This window comes from Papilio xuthus, unplaced genomic scaffold, assembly GCF_000836235.2.
Source record: "Papilio xuthus unplaced genomic scaffold, Pxut_1.1 DF828177.1, whole genome shotgun sequence".
Taxonomy (NCBI): Eukaryota; Metazoa; Arthropoda; class Insecta; order Lepidoptera; family Papilionidae; genus Papilio; species Papilio xuthus.
In genome coordinates this window covers 2,351,683-2,372,736 of record NW_013530472.1, presented here as the reverse complement: position 1 = coordinate 2,372,736, position 21,054 = coordinate 2,351,683, and the positions used below count along the sequence as shown (strand labels likewise).

At 31.3% G+C, this 21,054-nt stretch overlaps 1 protein-coding gene across 7 annotated transcripts; it reads right to left on the bottom strand.

Moving 5' to 3' along the window:
- Positions 1–3,312: 3,312 nt before the first annotated feature.
- dos (daughter of sevenless) lies at positions 3,313–20,864 on the bottom strand. 7 transcript variants are annotated; one of them, XM_013306852.1, is made up of 15 exons: positions 20,702–20,864; positions 20,389–20,517; positions 19,805–20,003; positions 16,466–16,555; positions 15,537–15,634; positions 15,082–15,283; positions 14,624–14,695; positions 14,363–14,460; positions 13,100–13,159; positions 11,857–12,240; positions 10,966–11,076; positions 10,403–10,522; positions 9,561–9,674; positions 5,200–5,295; positions 3,313–4,223 (listed from the first exon to the last, which is right to left on the bottom strand). In XM_013306852.1, the coding sequence occupies exons 1-15, from the start codon at positions 20,768–20,770 to the stop codon at positions 4,074–4,076; spliced, it is 1,992 nt and encodes a 663-aa protein (XP_013162306.1). In that variant the 5' UTR covers positions 20,771–20,864; the 3' UTR covers positions 3,313–4,073. The 7 variants fall into 7 exon arrangements, with proteins under 7 accessions (XP_013162306.1, XP_013162311.1, XP_013162310.1 ...); XM_013306857.1 differs by having other exon boundaries at positions 15,208–15,283; XM_013306856.1 differs by lacking the exon at positions 9,561–9,674.
- Between the last annotated feature and the right edge of the window lie 190 nt (positions 20,865–21,054).

Genomic DNA, 21,054 nt, shown 5'->3' with positions numbered 1-21,054 from the left:
CTATGGTAAAAAATTCGAGGCCAAACGGGAAACACTTACATTAATCATACTTAACTAACCTTACTAGTTAAAACATTTATTAATAATAAACAACTACATTTATATGCAAAGTTCTTCTGAAATGGGAAGCATTATCATATATCTAGTTTATATAGAGTATGAAAAGTACTGGAGCGAAAATTGATCCTTGAGATAAACCGGATCAAATAACATGTCTTTTTAAGTTGTTTTATCAAGAGTTTCTGAGGCGAAAATCTCCATTTAAAATGTATTGTTATCCCTACAGGGATGACGATAGGTTTTATACAGAGATTTCGTTCTCAACCCACGATTAGTGTTAATGCTTGTGTTAAATCGATTAACATGATAGCTAAAGATAGGATTCAAATAATCATGTAATATATAAACCTGATGAAATTTGTATTTATAGAAAAAACTACATGACGTTTCGAATGCTTTCGCAGAATCGTATGTCCAGAAATTTTCGTATATTTATAAAACTATTATGGTGATTTGTGTTAGTTTAAAGGTACGCGTCCATTGGAACGCGTCGGACGCGTCGGAGCGACGCGGATGACGGATGCAGCGGTAGGTAAGATCATACAAAGCAAATTACAATCCGCTGCGGGTCCAATAGACGCGTACCTTAAACGATCAAAATACTGCAATCTACTACAATCTTTTTAAATGGCTTATGTCTCTAAGATATAATAATATATTGTTCACTTGTGCGTTTGTAACTACTTATTTGTTATTTAACATTCAAAACACTTATACCTAATTGTCTTAAATATTCTTAGTACAAAGTAACGTTAGCAAATAACATTTAACATCGAAAGCCATGAAATATCTAATCTAATTTGACTTTCTTTGTCCTGCAGGATTGTAATTCGTTGCGTTAATAAATTAAACATTGAAAATATTGCTTCAAACAAAGAGAACATTTTTGTTAAAAATCAGTCAGATTGCTAATTCAGGGAGAAATGCTGCAACAATATATTTATAAAATGATAAAAATAAATTAATACTTTTAGACAATATTGCGAGCAATGTTGGCAGACGAATGAATTCCGACACAAATCTTTTACAATACGGCAATTTTTTTAAACAGAATATTATGTACATTCGGGTAATTTACGATTGTTATTTTGTATTTTGAAGTTGCATCTTATTCATATCGCAAAGTTAATGACAAATATCTCTATTAATATTAAGTAAGCAGGCCTCAGTTAATAGCCATTATTCCTAATTATTTACTAATACCAAAGTATGTCATTTCTTTTTCATACAATTTAAAAAAAAATTAAAAAGATGAAACAGTTTATTACTATTATAAAAACTTTAAATGAGCAAGTTGAATTAAAACTATTGCTTAAAAGTATAAAAAATATTGCAATTGTTATTTTTTTAATACAAAATAACCAACAAATCTTACAAAACAATAACGGAAGATATCTTCAAAATACAAACTAATTTTACAGTTCAGTCCACAGGTACATAGAAAAAATTATAATAATATGTAGTATAATCTCTTTTGTATTTTAGAGATTCAACCATAAATATAATATTTTAGTACTGTTGTGTTTATTAGTACAAAAAATAAGAAAAAAAAATACCAAAAGGGAAGAAAAATCTGCTATGATTCTTAGAAATTAATTACGTTTTAATTAGTCATATATAAAAAAGAAATGCATTTTCTGGAAAGAAGTTATCTTTTTAATGCTTTTTTCATATATTTTTTTATAAAAATTTAACATCCTAAGTATTAATACTGATTATAAATTATTTAATTTTGTTTACTACATTAAAACACGACTACTGTAACAATTATATTTTTGAGATAGTGTCATCATCAACCTGCCATTATCCCTATTGAGGGTCGGCACAATATGTACTACTCCTCCATACATCTCTGTAGCATTTGTTGCGTTATATTTGACTTGTTCACGTACCGACACGTGCTGCCGGTCCAAAGGTCTAACATCCACTGAATCTACCCCCTTCCTACGCATATCCTCTTTCATACAGTCATTCCATACTTTTTTTTGGTCTTCTCTACCCTTGTAGCCATCCACAGTCAATCTCATTACTTTCTGACGTATATCATCATCATCCCTCCGCATAACATGTCCAAACCACGCTGGCGCTACTTTCAAACTTCCTCTAATACACACATTTTTGACTTTATCCTTTCTTGTCATACCACACATCCATCTTAGCATACACATTTCAGCAACATGCAATCTTCTTTCGTCCCAAAACCTTGGTAGCCCAACATTCAGACCTGTACAATTTTTGAGAGAGTTTAATTTTAATATTTAATTAACTGTAAAAAAGTGATTATCAGCTTTTAAATTGTATAAAAAATTACAAATAGTCAATGTTTCATAGAAATGTATAATTTCGTGTATTTTCAAATATTCTTTGGTCCAATTGTTATGAATTTTTAATTGTTTACTTTTATCTACTTGATGAGTGTAAATGATTAAATATGCGTTTATAGTTTTTTGTATAGATGTGTTCAGTCTTGTTAATAGTTTTTGTTATGGAATATTAGAAATATATTATAAAATGTGATTATATTGAATATGTTTACAATATAATATAAATACAACAATTCTATATATTTGTGATAAAAAAAATTAAATTTCATCGGCACGGTATTGGTTGGAATTTGTAATATATGTAATATATATATAGATACTTATTTTTATAAGGCATTTGTTTTAAAGCAATGGTTTAAATTTTAAAGCGAAGTTATTTTAAAAATTTCTATTACTTGTAATATTATTTTTAACAATAATTGAACAGAATTTCGTCATATCAATGTATTATATATTTTACGGTTTAACAGTGAGTTTCCACTAAATATATAATTGTATCGAAAACATTTTTTACATTCTTTTATTCTTTCAAATGTTTCGTCAGTGGAAATGAATTTTTATGTCATTTCTGAATACATTAATTTTAATACAATAGAATTATAATTTTTAATACGACTATATTTTTTAATTTTTTATTTTTTATACCAAAAAATTTTAATGATAGGAAAGCTTAGTAAGACATTTAAATATTAATACTTGTTATTTGTAAATGTATCTTATTTTAATTTAAATTGAAATTAGGTCGTTTAATAATTTTCAAAGTTAATCTTAAAATTTATAAGAAAAAGGAATGACTATTAATTAGTAATATAGCTAGTTATTTTGACAAAAATATTCATAATAATAAATACTGAGATAAAAGTTATATTTTAAACGTGTCTTTCACTAATCATCTTAATTGTAAAATTATTAGTCTTTGAATTTTATAGCCGTTTTCTGTTAATTTTATAGCCGTTTTCTGTTAATTTTATAGCCGTTTTCTGTTTATTTTTAAATAATACTGGTAATTAAGAGAGGTTAGTTTCAGTTTAATACTTGGTCTAAAAATGTTATTACTTAATTATGTTGAATTAAAAACTGTTGCATGTCATATCAAATAAGAAATCATGAATTTCCTATAATTTATACTTAATACGAAATGTGTGCACAATAACAAGAGTAAAAGAGAGAGATACATAGTTTTATACGCTTGATGTCTCACTCCCACGTATGCAACAGCGAGCGAGTTATTTCATATTGTATTAATTATAACACTTTCTGACGTCATCGTACTAGAGTCTGATGTTATTGTGCACTATAAATAATTAATATTATACCTATTGATGCTTAATTAATTATGAAATTGCCGAGTAATACTGTTTAATAAATATTAGCAAAATGTCATCAAAAATTTCTAATATGAACTTTATTATTTATAAAATATTTTACTGGATTAATTAAGCTGGACAAGTACTGATTATTTAAATTAGGCAATTTCATAAATATATAGCCAATAGTTATAATAAATACTTTACTAATCTTAAAACATACTAAGATTTCTTATAATATAAGAATTTCACCATAAATTGTTATGGTTACCATAAATAATACAGAGAGCTTCCTTCAATTATCATATTTGAGAAAATATTTCAACACATTAACTGCCGTTATGTTATAATGAACTCACAGAAGTGTCGGCAGTTAGAGTGTTTAATACTGGCTGTTCCTAGAGGCTTCCGCATCCTGTCGAGTTATATTGAAGGCTTCAGTCTTCAAGAAGTCAACAGTTTTGTATGCGGAGGACGCTTCGACGGAGGACCAAGATTTACCGTGCATAGCCTCAATGGTCCTGCGCTTATCCTGAAATACATAATGCCAACATATTTACTTATATACATTACATAATCGTAAAGCGTCAGTTAATAACCTAGCTATCTTATACCAAAGTAAAATTATATACTAAAATCATGTTAACAATATAATATAGATAGTAAAATACATAAAGACAGAAAACTAATGTTCTGGTAGGAAGCATACATTAGATGATCGTGATAAACGCGTCTCATAAATATATTCACAATAATGTAAAATCGACAACAAAAGATGTTTGAAACCAAGTCACAATAACGTTTACTAATCTGCCCCATTATATAAACATTTGCAGTATTCTAGAAGCTATTCATGTTAATGCGTTTCTAAATCAAATATAAATATATAAAAGAAAGTCGTGTTAGTTACACTATTTATAATATAACTCAAGAACGGTGTTACCGATATGACTGAAAATTGGTGAGGAGGTAGCTTAGAGCCAGGAGACAGACATAGGACACTATTTATTCATTTTTTTAATCATTATTTTTCCAATTTATGCCTTGAAGAGCTGGTTTTTATTTAACTTACTAATATTATAAATGCGAATATTTAGATGGATGTGATGTGGATGGATGGATGGGTGGGTGGGCTACACTACTTTAGTTTTTTATATATCCAAGCGGACGGAGTCGCGGGCGACAGCTTGTATGTGCATAAATAATGCACCTACGTTTCTCCTTGGATTAATGAAAACATATTTGTCCTTCAAAATTTCCGATACATTTTTTCCATCTATCCCAACGCACGACATCAGAATGAATCAAATTATTAATGTGAATGTTTTGATGGATGTTTGTTACAGAGTATCACGAGAATGACTGCATGACCCTCCCTGAAATTTGGCATAGACGTGGAACACAGCCTGGAAGTCACATAGGCTACTAATTCAGTTTTTTTAAATTCTCCGCAGACTGAGCCGCAGGCAACAGCTAGTTATTAAATAAAAACATATAAATTTTCTTACGCCGTATGATGGTGGCACTGCAGTATGAAGATCCAAATCCAAATATTGTAGCACATCCGAACGTCTGTCTGAATTGAATTGCAAAGCTTTGTGCAGCTGAAAAATTTCCAAAAACATTTAATATACATTCGTGACAATCTTTATCATAGCCTGACCAGAGAAATAAATAAAAATCGGATTACTGTCACCCACTTTAGTGTAAACGGTACGTGCAATCACGACATAGCTACACATTAACATGCTCAACTATAGCTCTTCTAGTCTAATCACAACTTGCTGGGTCTAAAATTAAATTCTTTGACTAGATTCAAAATGTGATACAAGGTGACCGAGGGCCCCTATTCAGATATATTCTTGGTCAGGCTACAATTTGACATATTCCCCAGAAGGCACGATTTTCTCTACCCACTACATAAAAATATCTTGGCTAACATTTTAATGCAGAATCTATTAATTTTGTACATCTGAAATGAACTAGAAATAAGAATATAAAATGTAATTGAAGGAATGAGATGAATGCAGAGCCAGATACAAACACACTGGCCGAACCCAATAATCAATCTAGAACTATGTCTGCTAATTTATCAATTAATATTTTAATCGATTCGATATAAAACATCGATTATTCGGTTCGACCAATGATATTGCGAACTTGAGAGGTATAAAAATCGTGGTGGATGCAAAGTGCTTTAATGGTTCATTTAAAATGGTTAAACACCCCAAAATAAAAAGCAACATTTTAATATCGCTACAATATGCATCGCAATACGCTCAGCTGAATAAATTTTGACGGTTAGAAAAGTGAATAACAAATTTATTCACATTTATTCCACACGCCTTCATTTAAATAAAGAATAAATTCATAAATCAGATAGACTTAGCATAAATTACATGTTTTGTTAATTGTTATTTATGAATATTCATGAAATATATATTATATACATTCTTTATTAATACATAATTAATTACAAATACACATATCTCATAACACATAATAATCAACTTGAGAAAATTTAATCAAACTCTTGTAACAAATCAATTTCTAGGACTATTTTATGTACTTTTAGGATAGTTAAGTCAAAAAAGTTAAGTAAATATAATTATCAAACGTAAAATATCATCCATAGCGATTTAATAAAACGATACTTTTTGTCATTAATGGAATCGTGTGATTTCATAATAATGCAACCCATGACATTAAAAAAATGTATTACAATAAAAAACACTCAGACAAAATAATAACACTACAATAACTTTGTGGTCTATTTTTTAATTAGAGATACTAAAATGACATTTCATGTGTTGCCAGCATTTGCACTTCAGGAATAATAATGTACCCAGATGTATCACTACCATAAAAAAACTTAAATAAAAAGGATATCATTCTTCGGCATTTTTAACATTAATCTAAGCGTTTTTTTTTTCAATTTTAAATAAGCTTGCGCTTGACCAAGATCCAACCTGATGTTACGTATTGATATGGCCGAAAGATGATAATGATTTTAAAGATAAAGTTGTTTAAGGTTAAGATTTATCAATCTGGTACAACACTGCACAAAAAGTGATGACTTAATTATTTTGAAATTTGACATTTGCACGTGTCAAATTACTGTCGCTAACTAAAAAATAGACTTTATTAAGTACAATAAAATATAAAATTCGCAACAAAAGCGAAATGGCGCTTCAATACATGTAATAGTGAAATAATGAGAAAGTAACGATAACAAGTGATATTTATTGTATAGCATAAAATAAATCTGAAAAAAAAACATCCTCATAACATAATCAAAAACCATTTATAACCGAACATAACAATATAAAGTAAACTTAAAAAATATAACAGTGGGTTTCTACAGTCGAAAAACATTTACCAAAGCATTGTCAACCTAATCATTCCTTTTGAAAAAACTGAGACTACAACATTTTTTACGTTACCGAAATTTGACAGTCACAACATGCAACAAGTAAATGTTTGCACAATTCCAGGCTTAAAATAGAAAAGGTGAAAATGATATCTAGTGAACATACATATGATTTTTTTTTGTTAAATAAAGGTTAACGCGCATCTGAAAGGTTTTATCGCAAACGTAGACTCTCCGCCCACCCAGCACCGCCCTGTCTAGAGATCAGCACAGCGTACACTCGCCGTGGCCGATGGGTGAGCAGGATAGAAATATAAGTGAGTGCAAAACGATACGCTACTCTCGTTTAACCCGTGCAAATATGAGTTTTGCTTAAGCTTTCTGATGCGCTTTAACCTTAACCCCCTAAATCTAACACTTAATCTAAAATAAGAAAATTCTACTCTTAAACTCCCAAAGTAATACGAAAGATAAACTTTCCTTAAAAACAAAGTATCCTGCTGCACATCCTCACAGGGTAGAAGAGCCCAATTATTATCAAATATATAGATTTTTTTACAGCTAAAACTGCATTTTTTAACACAGAGTGCAAGTTAATATAATACAATATTAGTACTGATTGATAATTATTAGTAAATATTGATTAAGTAAATAAGGTCAGTACTAAGAAAAAATTAGACACAAGAGTTAGAATACTTTTAAGCCTAGTTCGAATATTAGTAACTTAATTTACATATTTTTTTTTTGTTTTTTTTTTCAATTTTTATATGATGAATATTGAAATATTATCCTAAGCTACTGTATCATAATATTTTTAGAAAGCAATGATGATTTAAATTGAACATCATTCGCATCATTTTCATCCCAACAAGCCTTAAATTAAATTACATATTAATAAATAATTTCTAGACATCTTTTACAATTTTCCTTTTGGTCGATTTAATGTCAGATTCCTTTGAAGCTTTTCCCTTCCACCGAACATTTATATCTTGTCTCGGTAGCGGTACAGGTCGGAACGACCTGGTCATTGGCATGTAAATGTTGTCTGCCGGCCGTTCCACAACATTCTGTAGATCGTCCACAAACAATTTAATATACTGTTATAGTCTTACTAAATTCAGTCGGTTCATAAATTCACGTACAATTCACACGTACAACTGACTGACTCTCATTAACGCAAAGCCAAAACTATGAGGTCTGGAGACTTGGAACGTTTGTCATAGATTTTTGTTACTGCGGAGGAGACTATTATAAAGTCTTTCAAAATTCCTTGGTTCAAGGTCACCCGCGTAGAGTGTTAAAATTTGATTGAAAAGTTATTCCTGCAGCACAGTTATAAAAATCGACATGAATACTTTTCATAAAAAAATGCATGTTTCGGGCTTTTAGCAAGTTTGTCATGTTGGGATGTAAAGTGGGACGAGATAAATAAAAGATGTATTCAATCTTGATTGGTTATTTGGAATAAAAGCACATAAATATGTATTATTGGTGTCAATTAAATGAAGTACATGTCTCATAATTAAATAATATAAATTTATCTAGCATTGTTTATGGCAGAATTGTAAATGAGAGTTATGGATCGACTGTCAATTAAATCAAATTAATGCAATATGACCGGTCGTCAACAAGGCCAAGTAAACCGTTGAAACAAATATTGTACGGTTGCATCGCGAGAATCGCGTTATGCGCGATGCGTACACACGTAGTCGTGTCAATTCGGCCAGTAGGGCTTAGCGACTACATGTCAAGTGTATAACTTTGATCAGCCATCTTGAAAATGCAACGACTGTCATTGTCGATGACAGATAGAAGTGTCGGCGACGCTATGTTCGAACTTCTATGATATTATGTTGTCTAAGTCTCCTAGCGAATAAAATCGCCCATTATGAAAGATATACTTTGCCTTATGTACGAAGGGCCTAAATATCAATAACATTTACTTAACTTATGATGGATGAAAGATGCCATGATGATAATGAAATATGAAAAAAGTAAAACAAAGCCGCATACACTAATTTATAAAAAAAAAAATTGTGTAAGGGCGCTGAATTAACTAGTGAAATCTTATAACTAATAAAGCAGGGAAAAATGGAGAAGCTTCTCCGAAAAAAATACATCTAAGTTATTAATCAGCCGGAATTAAGCAAAAGGCAAATATGGGTCCCCGTGATAATGAATGTATGAAATAGAAATAGTTAACACAGCTATCTATCTTATATTAACTAAAATTATATTAAGCAATTAATCTAAACACACAACATTAGTACAAGGTAAGGCGCGTGGCATTATTTTACACTCTAGTAAGGTTACATAAAATTCTTTGTTTACAACTGTCATCTGTTTAATAGCCAATGGTTGAATAATAATTTTTCTACTAAATACATTTTCAGTGAATGACTAAGAATGGTTTAAGATAATTTTGAATACCCGGATATCTTCATACGTATGTGCAACTACGGGGAAAAAAATGCCACTGAATTATTATATATAGATCACCTGTGGTGGAGAGCGGCGTATGAAGCTAACTAGGTTCATGTAAACGTGTTCGCGTCGCTCTTCCTCTAGCTTCCTTTTCCCATGCACCTTGCATTCGAGGACTGCGCTCGACGACTACCCGAATACAGGTTGCATACCAATTAAACGTACAATATTATATCATCAAGATAAAACTCGCTAGCAAGCTTTTGCACAAATATATTTATTCATATTATAATGCATAGGATGCAAGTTAAACTTTGTACATATGTACACGGATTTATATTCATTATTTTTTTTAAATTACCTTCACCTTATGCATCATCTATACGCAACAGGTATTATGTGTTTGCATTTGTCGAAGTATAATTACTACATTCTGTCCGAACTTGTATATGGCCAACGTCAGTAAATTGATGTTCATTGGCAACACATTGTTATCCTATCATTTCAAATGTTGGTTTCGCTTCAACCCTATGTTCTTGTTAAGCAGTATTATTGATATTGTTCACGATCACCAATCGATAACCAAACATTTCTACGTAAAACCACATTTTAATGAGGTTATATGCAATATTTTGCTTTTATGAGTCACATGGAAAATGTATTTCTTGGCATTTTCATCATAGTCTAACCATCAACCACTATGAAAATCGCTATAATATGAATTAAAGAAAATTAAATTATTTAAAAAAAATACCACTATTTACGCATTTACATTCAAAAACTAAAATTGCGAATTCATTAGTGGATAACGTCAGACTATTCCTTTTAAATAACCAAAATCCTAATTTATTTGAAATATTTAAATTAAATATTGTTGACGTCATGTGTGAACATGTTGCTTATAACATATAAGTCACCTGAGTTGGTGATGGTGGCTCGAAGTAATTTGCATTGGCGTAAGAGACGCCACCTTGAGCAATGTCGGACCTCCTTTCCTCTCTCTCGAGCTCTTCGCGTTCAATCGCCGCACTCATTGACTACACCCGGATATATTTTGCTTAGTTAATTTACAAAATCAACTGTATTGTTTATTTTACTGTTCGACGCAGTAATGCTCTTAATTTTCTTTAAAAGCTGTGTATATAAACATAACCATAGTGGGAACCAATGTACACTATAATGGCCGTTTTCACAAAAAAAAAACCTAATAAACATATATATTGTTAAACGAAATACATATTAGTAAGCGTTAAAAGTGTAATTTGCGCATCAGGCATAACATTTTTAGTGCAAAAATGATAAATGCTTAGATATTTACATGTTTACGAATGTGTCATTATAGCGAAAACGGACATCAAATTATTAAAATATTTGCACGATAATTAAGAATACTTCCTTTTTTAATAAATGTATCGAAAACTATCTTCAAATGTATGCCTCTGGTTGAGGTTCTTGTTAAGATTATGAATGTAATATTTACCTGCATTCCCAGATTGTTCATGTTACCGATGCTATGGCTGGAGTGGCGAGGCTTCAGCGCGCGGTCCACAGCAGGAGGGCAGGCCACCACAATGTTGGAGTACTGCATAGACTGGAACGTTAATTTCACCATTTACCTCATGAACAAATAAATTTTAAAATTTAAGAATCTCCGTCTTAGATGTTAATTCCATATTTCTTTCAATTGCAAAGGGATAGGGCTACATATGTGACCAAAAACAATACAGGATTATTATTAAAATTACCAGAAAAGAATCTCTATTTTTTTTCTATTGGTAATACAAAAAAAAACGATTATGTTTGATATAAAAACAATATCGAAAAATTATCCTAAAAGAAAAACTACTTATTACTCGAACGCAATAAATATGGTAGTGTGCGTGCGCGCACACACAAAGATAACGCTTGCAACTATCCATTCATTACCGACCCGTTTCATTCATAAAAAGCCGAAAAGACATACTCCCCGCCAACTAACTTCTGCGCCCATCGTTTTTTTTAAATATGAACTTCTTAATACCATAAACATTGTTAAGTACAAAAAAATTATGATCATACATTTAAGATCTTATTGGTATACGTTTCTTTTGTTGTTAATTAAAGAATAACCTGGAATTCATCCCAATGTTTCTAACGACGTCACTTTTATTTACATCCATTCTTTCTTCCTTTCCATTCGAACGAGACAAACGCATGCACTTCCCATACGTTTGTCTCGCTCTGGCTCAACTGCCGAGGATTGTTCGTACGATTCCAGCTTATGTCTAAATGATTAATTTAGTCTTGGAGATCTGTGATATCAGCGCAACAGCCGTCACCAATCACTGGAAGGACAAAGTAGACAGTATCGAAGAAGTTCTTCTCCACTTACTTGGTTCAAACGTTCCTCATCATCGTCAGTTATCTTTATGGTGGGCACTTTCAGGGGAACTGCGACGGGCGACGGCGGTGAAACTGGTCTCACAGGCATATGCACTGGCACTGCCAATGACTGTGGCGCTGGCGCTGGGGCTGGTACTGGCGCCGCCATAGGCACTGGCGATTGCACAGGCGCTGGTACTGGCGCCGACATCTGTACTTGCGCTGGCACCTGCACTTGCGCTGGCATATGCACTTGCGCTGGCATATGCACTTGCGCTGGCATATGCACTTGCGCTGGCATATGCGCTTGCGCTGGGATATGCACTTGCGCTGGCATATGTACTTGCGCTGGGATATGCGCTGGCACTTGTACTTGTGCGTTCGAATTAGTACCCTAAATACAATAATTCATTATAATATCATATCAAAGTTTTGTCTAATCAAAATTTTATCATTTTTGTAATACATTATTTCTAATTGCATAATATTAAAATCTTTATCATTACCAAAACCAAAAGTGGTGACTTTCTTTTGAAATTGGAAGTACTAAGTTATATCTCAAAGTGTCCATTAATCTTACTAATATTTTAAATGCGAATGTTTGAATGGATGGATGTTTGTTTGAAGGTATCTCAAGATCAGCTATATGAATCTCACTGAAATTTGGCATAGATGTAGAACATAGTCTGGAAGAACAAATATGCTGTGTTTTTTGATTTGCGGACGATCGCTAGTATTTTATATTTCATAGCGGATAATGGCATATATAAAAAGTCACATTTAGATTTTCCATAATACCTTCACCATTTTTTAAATGAAAATATAAATTCCTTCTATCACACCGCACCCATTACCACAGTCAAAAACAAGTCGAAAGTGTGAAACTATTCAATATTTTGTTATTACTACATATATGTGTCACTAAATTTCATGCATAAAAATACTGTGCATGCATAATTTAATTAGCATTACTTATTTACATATTATACAATGATACAATAATTTTAATTATACTCTATAAGGCACACAAATATTTTTAAAAGTGCCTTAATGAGTTTTTTTTTTTTTAAAATTGGTATATAATATTTTTTTCTATTTTTAGGGGGAGGGGAGGAGGCAACTGTACATGTGGATTAAGGGAACGCAAATTTTTGGCATTTAAAACAGGTTTAAAACATATTTATGGCAGATGCCACACTTAAATGCTTAAAAAATAATTATAAACTAACGAATAATTGAGTCATAAAACATGCCTCAGTCATGCGGCGTCGTGGTTGATGGCATATCACCTCGACCAGATGTTGATTCCCAATCTGTATACAAAATATATTTAGATAATAAAAATATATATTATAACTTTATATACTTAAAGTCTTTCCTACTTTACTATGTTTTATAATATATATAGTACATAGATGTTTAACAGTTGACATATTTACACAAATAATACCCATATAAGTATATATAATTACTTATAATTGAGGCTACTATCAATAAAGCGTACAGAATACCCTAATAATAAAATAATAATATGCAACACTTAGAATCCCAAGACAATAAATAACATCATCATTTTTTCGAAGTATATAGTATTATATACAAATTTATAAACTATCCTAACTATCAAAATAAACTAAAATATCATACAATCTGAGGATTTTAAATCAGTATTCGAATAATAAAACTTAAAATTTTCCATTTAATTTGAATTGCAGTAACAAAATTTATTCGTACCCCTTGATAATCAAAATGTAAATATTAAAAAGGATACGAGTGCGCAGTTCACCCTTTTCATGATATAAATATTTATCATGAATTTTTGTTTGTGAAAACAGTTGTTTTGTCATTTAAAGTAGATCTGCAGAAACATTGTATAGGCATATTGAGTGCAACTGTATTGACTAGCGAATTTGCACCAATCACCTCTATGTCATTGTTGCGAACAATATCGAATATGTATTCATGCTAATTTTATACCAAAACGTTACCGGGACGCGGACTGAGATGACAATTGCCAATGCATGTGACTTTTGTTACCTACCTATTTTAGTAAAATATTATTTGATGCTCGATTAATTCAAAAACTTGTCACAGTTAAGAAAATTTAATTCTTTGACTTTTATATAATATACTAAGGCCAAGTATATATATATATATATATATATATATATATATGTACATTTGTACTTATATACTCATGGATTTTGATTTCTATATAATATATAAAGCGATAATTTTAATACTTTAAACTGTACAAAATTTAGATAAATATATAAGTCGTTACTACCCAGGTTAGGCTACTTGTCATATTAAATCTATGTGCTACAACTTACACTACAATTTTGTATAATACATTTATAACCCATGAGACTTAATATAGAATGCCTTAGACTATTCCATAAAGCATATCAAGTGGATCTAAGTATTTAATAAAATATGATACAGTGTTCAAACCTCTATTGCCTTAAGCTCTAATTTATTACAGCCAAATAGATAAATAAAAATTAAATACTTGCCTCCGGAGGGTTGTTCCGTTCAGGCGCCCGGTAATCCCTTTGGAATAATCCACGGCTCATTGCAAAAGTCTTAGGCGGCCTTGGAGGCACGGGAGGACCTGCAGTAACAAAATAAAAAGTCAACTCAGTGTAAAATATATTTTTAATTACATAATTTTTATTAATTCAAAGAGGTCATATTAAAAGAAAGGTTTTAATTCATTTCAACAATACTTGAATTTTTTTTTTAATCTTTGTAAACAGTTTGAAAATAGAACGTACCGTGATGATATCCGCCGTACTTGATGGGTCGAGGCGCAGATTTGGTGAATGTTCTTGCAGGCACAAAATTGACTGAAAACATGCAACACATACAACTAAGACACAGGAAAAAAAATTATATTTAAGAAATGCAAGATAATCGACTACAACTACATTTATGACCGTGTCAAAGACAATCGTCAATTATTAATGCAGTCAAGATTAGTGAGTTGTCGGAGCTTGAATTCAAGTCCTCTTCCCGGCAATTTTTAATAAGGAAATGATGGAAAAAACAAATAGATTAAATTAGGAAAGGCATGAAAAGGAAAGGGAAATAAAATAATGCGTCTGATATAATTAATCATATAATTAGCTCATGTCTAATAACTGTTATTAATTGTTAGGTGTAATAGATGTGCGCTAGCTTTTTTATTATTTGCTGCGGTTAAAAAAAATAAAAATAAAAGTTCAGGACATACTTATATTAGATTGACTAGCATTTAAAGATTTGCAGTCTTCATCGCTGAGATTGGAGTCATTTTCTGAAAACTCTGCAGTGTTGGACCTGATATGTGGCTGACTCAAGTACATCTGATTAGTCTTACTTGGAACGTTTTCGTGGCTCCTTCTTGTCCTTATAAGAATGTCCTTAGTATCAAAAGTGAACGTCCTCTTGTTATCCTGAAAGACAATATTTTTATCTGTCATATTAGTAATTTAAGTATTGCAAAATATTTATATGTTTGATCTCATCATTCCTATTTCTAGGTATTTTTTATCTTTAAATCTGTATAGCAGTTATTTGTGTTACTGTTTATTAGTAAATTAATATATATTTAATTTCCAATTAAAACTTTTTAAGTCAGAACATTTTTGACATGTTGATAAAATTTTAATAATATAATTATTTCATTAAAAATAATAACAACGTTACCTGTGTGCGAACTCCAGTAATGCACTCAGAAATTGGTATATAAGGACCAATGGTGTCAGCATTTCTTGTGGTCATTTCAAAAGCCTCTCTATAGGGCTCTGAAAAATATATGCAATTTTAATTACTTAATTCTCATTACAAAAAAAAATATTAACTTTATAACTTTAATAAGCAGAGATCCTTTAACATATTTACAGGAAGTGGTAAATGTTTCAAAGGTATCTCTGGAAGGTAAAGGTGAAGATAAATGTAGATAAGACTAAAATTGTATTATTATATTTTAAGAGATAAAAGTACTACACTAATTTAAATAGACAGACATTAAAAAAGTACAATAGATGGATAATTTATAATACTTTATTTGGTATGCATGTTTAGTAGGGGTGGCATCTAAGCAAAATTTTACCAAGATCCATTGAGCAGTTCTAACAAACGTCCATCCATCCATTCATACACACATCTAAACATTCGCATTTATAAGAAGTAAGGTACTAAATATTACTTGTGAGATAAGATGAGATATATGTTTTCATTCGGTGGCCAAATCTATTTTTTAATATTGATATGGTCACTATAAGAAGTAAGATAAGCTAACTATGTAACTTAAGATGGTACCTTATCTCACATTTTTTGAAAAACTGAGTTACGAGACTGCTTTTTGGACAAGTTTTGTTTTTTATGGCATTTAAGTTACAAGATTTGTACAAGCTATGTACAGGATGATCCTTAATGAACGGATCAAAAACTTTGTGGAGGTAAAGGACTTCAATATGAAAACCTCATTTAAGCCCAAAGTATGTTCCGCAATTTTTTAAATTAACTGTTTTTCATAGAATGACAGACTACTATGTTTGTTATTGCATCTCAGTTTAAACGGGCTACAATGACATTTCTTTTTTTTATGTGTGGGTATTATGAGAATGAATTACGTGAATGTCTTGAATGACGCTCGATTTGCCACTCGTCTGGTTGTGCCGCCCACGTGCGGCGTACACTTTGCACGCTCGCTTGCGGCGACTCTGGATGGCAGGCATGTGAAAGACACAAAGCGAAGAGTGAATGCAGGAAATAGGATGAACGCAGCTTTATTGGTATGTTAGTATATAGTAAAAATGTGGCGATGAAGGAACATCTGGCAATTCATAATGAGGTATAAGTTCCCCGATTGATGTATGGTGAAAGTTGGATTAGGCAATATAAGCGAGTAAAATGAATGGAGAGGCAATGCGATCTTTGAGAAGCATGGTAAGAGTGACTGTAAATGATAGGGTTAGGAATAGTACTACATGGGAAAATTGTGGTATAAAAGAATATTAAGAGTACAGTTGAAAAAGGTATGCTTAAATGATTTAGACACAATAATAGGAGTAATGAAAGGAAATTAAAAAACGAAACTTATGGCGTGAAAGTGAGCGCTGTCCCAAACGAAATTATACCGTCCAGATTGATGAAATACTTAAAAACAGCGGTATTAAGAGCATCCGAAACCGACGTGCATGTTTGCGTGTATGTTTAAATGTATAAGATGTGAGAGAGGTGTGCGTCCCGGAGGCCTAATTTAGTCCCATTTCCCTTCCTACCCTTTTTCTTATAAGGAAAGGATGGGAAGTGGAAGTGGACTTTCCGGATGAAGGATGCATGGAAAGGGAAAATATTTTCTTTCTGTGCATCCTCTCCTCCGTCGATTAAAGGTAGGCAACGCATATGCAATTGCGTATATCTATGGGCAACGGTCACTTCGCTATTTCATCGATTTCAAGTGGCCGCTCGCTCGTTTGCCACCTTATGATATAAAAAAGAGGTTTTTCAGGACCGCGCCAAAGGAAGGTCCGTGGAGTCCTCCTACCCCTATGGGTTACGGACGTGAGTTATGTTGTTGTTTGCAAAAACTCTCCATAGATAACAAAATAACAACCCAACGAAACATGTTTGACAAATTTCTTTGATAAAAGAATTAAAAAAAACGTTTTTTATTTTTTAAATTTTACTAATATTATAAATGTTTAGATGGTTTTATGTTTGATAGGAGATACCTCCGGAACGGGTTTTTAGGGTTCCGTACCTCATAAAAAAACGGAACCCTTATAGGACCACTTTGTTGTCCGTCCGTCTGCCTGTCAAGAAGTGGGCAACGAGCGGCGGGAACACCGAGGCGTACAACGACACCCATGGACATATGCAACACCAGAGGAACTGCAGATGCGTTCCCAGGCTTTAAGGAAATGAAATGACGGCTCAAGGGATTTTGATGAAATTTAGCACAGTTATTTCCTTTTCTAAAACGGTAGCAGAGTTAGGAAATAATTTTTTGTTTTACAGACTTTTTTAACAGCAAGATTTGAGTTTATATCGATGGTTAAATAATGGTTACTTTGAAAGCAACTATACAATGGTAACTTTGAAAGATACAATCAATGCAGAGACTCAGTTGCAGTGATTGTATCTGTTCTGTTCACTTGACTCCGACCTCACTATGAATAAACGCCCCTAGAATACTATCCGACCTATGTATGGTCACGTGTTATTCCTCTTTAGAATCGTCATCAAATGCGCCAACTTCTATGATACGTAGTCCCTTTTCGGTAGAATATTTTTCTTTTCACAGTGGGATCCGAACGTAAAGAAATCTTTCGTGAAAATTAACAATCGTAAAATGCAAATATTTATCAAGCGATTCTTACAAAACCAATAATAAAATGGCAAGTCGCCGGCGATTATTTGAGTTATAAAAAAAATTATACAGAATGTCCACTATTCCGAATTTTAACATCTACCAAAATTATTTAGGGGATGGACGTAAATGGTAACCGTAATACAATTTTTTACAGGGAACTACCTCACCAAATCTCCATTTCCATTTAATCCAAATTTCTGGACAACTATCAACAAGCTAATAGGAGGAATTAAATAATTCCTTAATGCTTGAAAACATTCTAGACAAAACATATAAAAATTACTATATTACACTTATAAATGTGTAATACAACTAGCCAGTTACATCCACATTCTTATAATTTCTTGGAAAGTCACCGAACAACGACTAAAGAATTTCTTACTTAAAATACTTGTAATTTTCACATTTTGCTTTAACGTTATAGATTTATTAATATGTAGTAAAAGTTGTGGATGTTATAGTTTAAAAAAATGTCAGCAAATAATAGCTGTGTTTTATCTATAAAGGTTGCCGCTACCATACTTCCTGGAATGTTGGACATATGATATCCTACTATAAAATTGCATTAAATGTTAATCTTCTTATACATACAAGTAAACTCACAATTTATATTTTTATGTGTAATTCCTACACCAAAGGACAAATTAATAAGAAACATTGGCAGAATGACCCAAACATCCCGGAGAAGGGAAAAGGTAAAAATTTAAGATATAATAAAAAAAAATGTTTTTATTCCAACATTTAACATGAAACTTTATTAAATGTTTTTTGAATTAAATATTAAATCAAAAGTGGGGTTCAATTAAAAAATAAAATGTTTTCAATGTATGGGAAATTTTAATTATTAATAAAAATATTTTCCATAAAAATTATGTAGGAAAGCATAAAATACCTTTTTAAATTTATTCCTAAAGTTCAAAATTAGGGGATAAAATATTTGCATGGAAAATATTTCTCTGTAATTTAAAAAAATATCCTTTAAGATCTAAAATGATCATAAAATTTTGTTAATAACCTAAAAATTCAATAGCTAAACAATTTATAAATTGACAAATACTTTTAAATACTAACCATTTTACCCCAAAGAAATATAGTTAGACACTGTTTAGTTTTAGCCCACATTACTTTCGGTATGAGTATTATTTATTGTTCAAAAATTTATTTTCCAAGCCAATGTATAATGTTTTCAACAGCCATGATTTGTAAAAAAATCCGCACCGGGTGTTATAGTCACAATATAAAAAAAGATCACGTATGTTTAAGGTAAACTGTATTTGAAACGTTGTCTAATTTTTTTATAGTAAGGCCCTAAATCTTTTCAATAAATAGAGAACTATCTATTTTTCGAAAAAAAAAACAACACCATAAATGCAGAAACCACGGACCTCCATTTGGAAAAACTAAAATAATATTTCGTAATTAATACTTCACAGAGAAAAATTTAAGTAGCAAAGTAGTCAGACACTATTCAAAATATTTTTATTAAATTTATAAATTTTTTAAAATAAAATTACATGAAGTATGAATTCCGAAAATTTATTTTATTTAAAATAAATTATATTTTATTTATTATCTTAAAATTATAAACACTTACCAGAATCATTTGATGCATTGTCTTTGGGCTGCAGGCCGCAAACGCTGCAGATAGCATCAACCCACTTGACCATGTCTGCTTCACAGTCCGCCTCTAAGTGATATGTGCGAGACTGCGTCTGAATTGTAAACACGGAGCCTCGAAGTTTCGGATCTAGAGTCACGTTGTTACTGCGTTCCATATGCAACCCAGCATCCACCTATCACAAGCGAGCTTGGGTTATGCTAATGATATGAATAATGAACGAGATCAACCCTTCTCAAAATTCAGAAATAAATTTTCCAATATCAGTATTGCTCAATGCCATTTCGCACAAACAAGTCTGATTTAATAAAAACTTAAGTATCCAAGTGACAAAACTTTGATTTTAAAAGACATTGGTTAGCTATCATTCACATAATGTTTTTTATTAAACAAGCAAAAATAACTAAACAAATGAAAATAATAAATTAATTTACATTATGTTTTTTTATGTAATCGAATTACATATCTAATAAGTCCTAAATTATTTTATTTAGCATTAAAAATTAGTTTTATTTTTTTATTTATTTACTTGTAATTATTTAAATAATTTTTAGACGTACCTGTTCACACAGGTCTAAATTGATCGTCCCCTTTAGCCGTCTACAGTTCCGATCGGCATAGTAGTCGAGGAAATACTGACCCGGGAGTTCGCCCGATTGACGCAAGGCAAACCACCTTCTTCGCCATTTCTAATAACAAATACTTATTTTAAATACAGACGTCGATATACATAAAGTAAGCAAATAAAACACTGCAGAGAACTCAACCTGGTGCTGTAGATTTCTTCCTAAATATTTGGTAAACATTCTAATCAACCAAGGAAAGTGCAAGTTGTCAATAAATAAAGAAATTTGACGGTCAAAAATTTCTTACCGTTCTCCAGATTCGTTTTGTGGGGGGTGATTTAGTCAACCAACCCTCAAACACAATGTTTTTCGACATTTTTACATTAAAAGCCTATCCTATTAAATGAGTCACAAAATATTTTTTTATGTAAACCAATGATAAACCATACTTCACTTCAAACTTCATAGGAAACGTCGATCAAATCGCTTTGCTTTTACTTGCCATAGATAACAAAATTGTTTTTTTACTATACAGATTATGAAAATTATTGGCCTTAAGTTGACATTTTATTTTATATATATTTTGTATTTTTTACACTTGTTTGTTAGTTGTTTGCATTGGTTTACATCTGAAGCAAAGCAGTTTGTTTAATAATGCAA

Coding starts and splice junctions, on each gene's coding strand:
- dos (XM_013306852.1), bottom strand. CDS start 20,770: ATGTCGAAAAACATTGTGTTTGAGGGTTGGTTGACTAAATCACCCCCC. Junction 20,518..20,701: donor CAAAACGAATCTGGAGAACG/GTAAGAAATTTT, acceptor ATTTGTTATTAG/AAATGGCGAAGAAGGTGGTT. Junction 13,160..14,362: donor AACGGAACAACCCTCCGGAG/GCAAGTATTTAA, acceptor TTTTGTATACAG/ATTGGGAATCAACATCTGGT.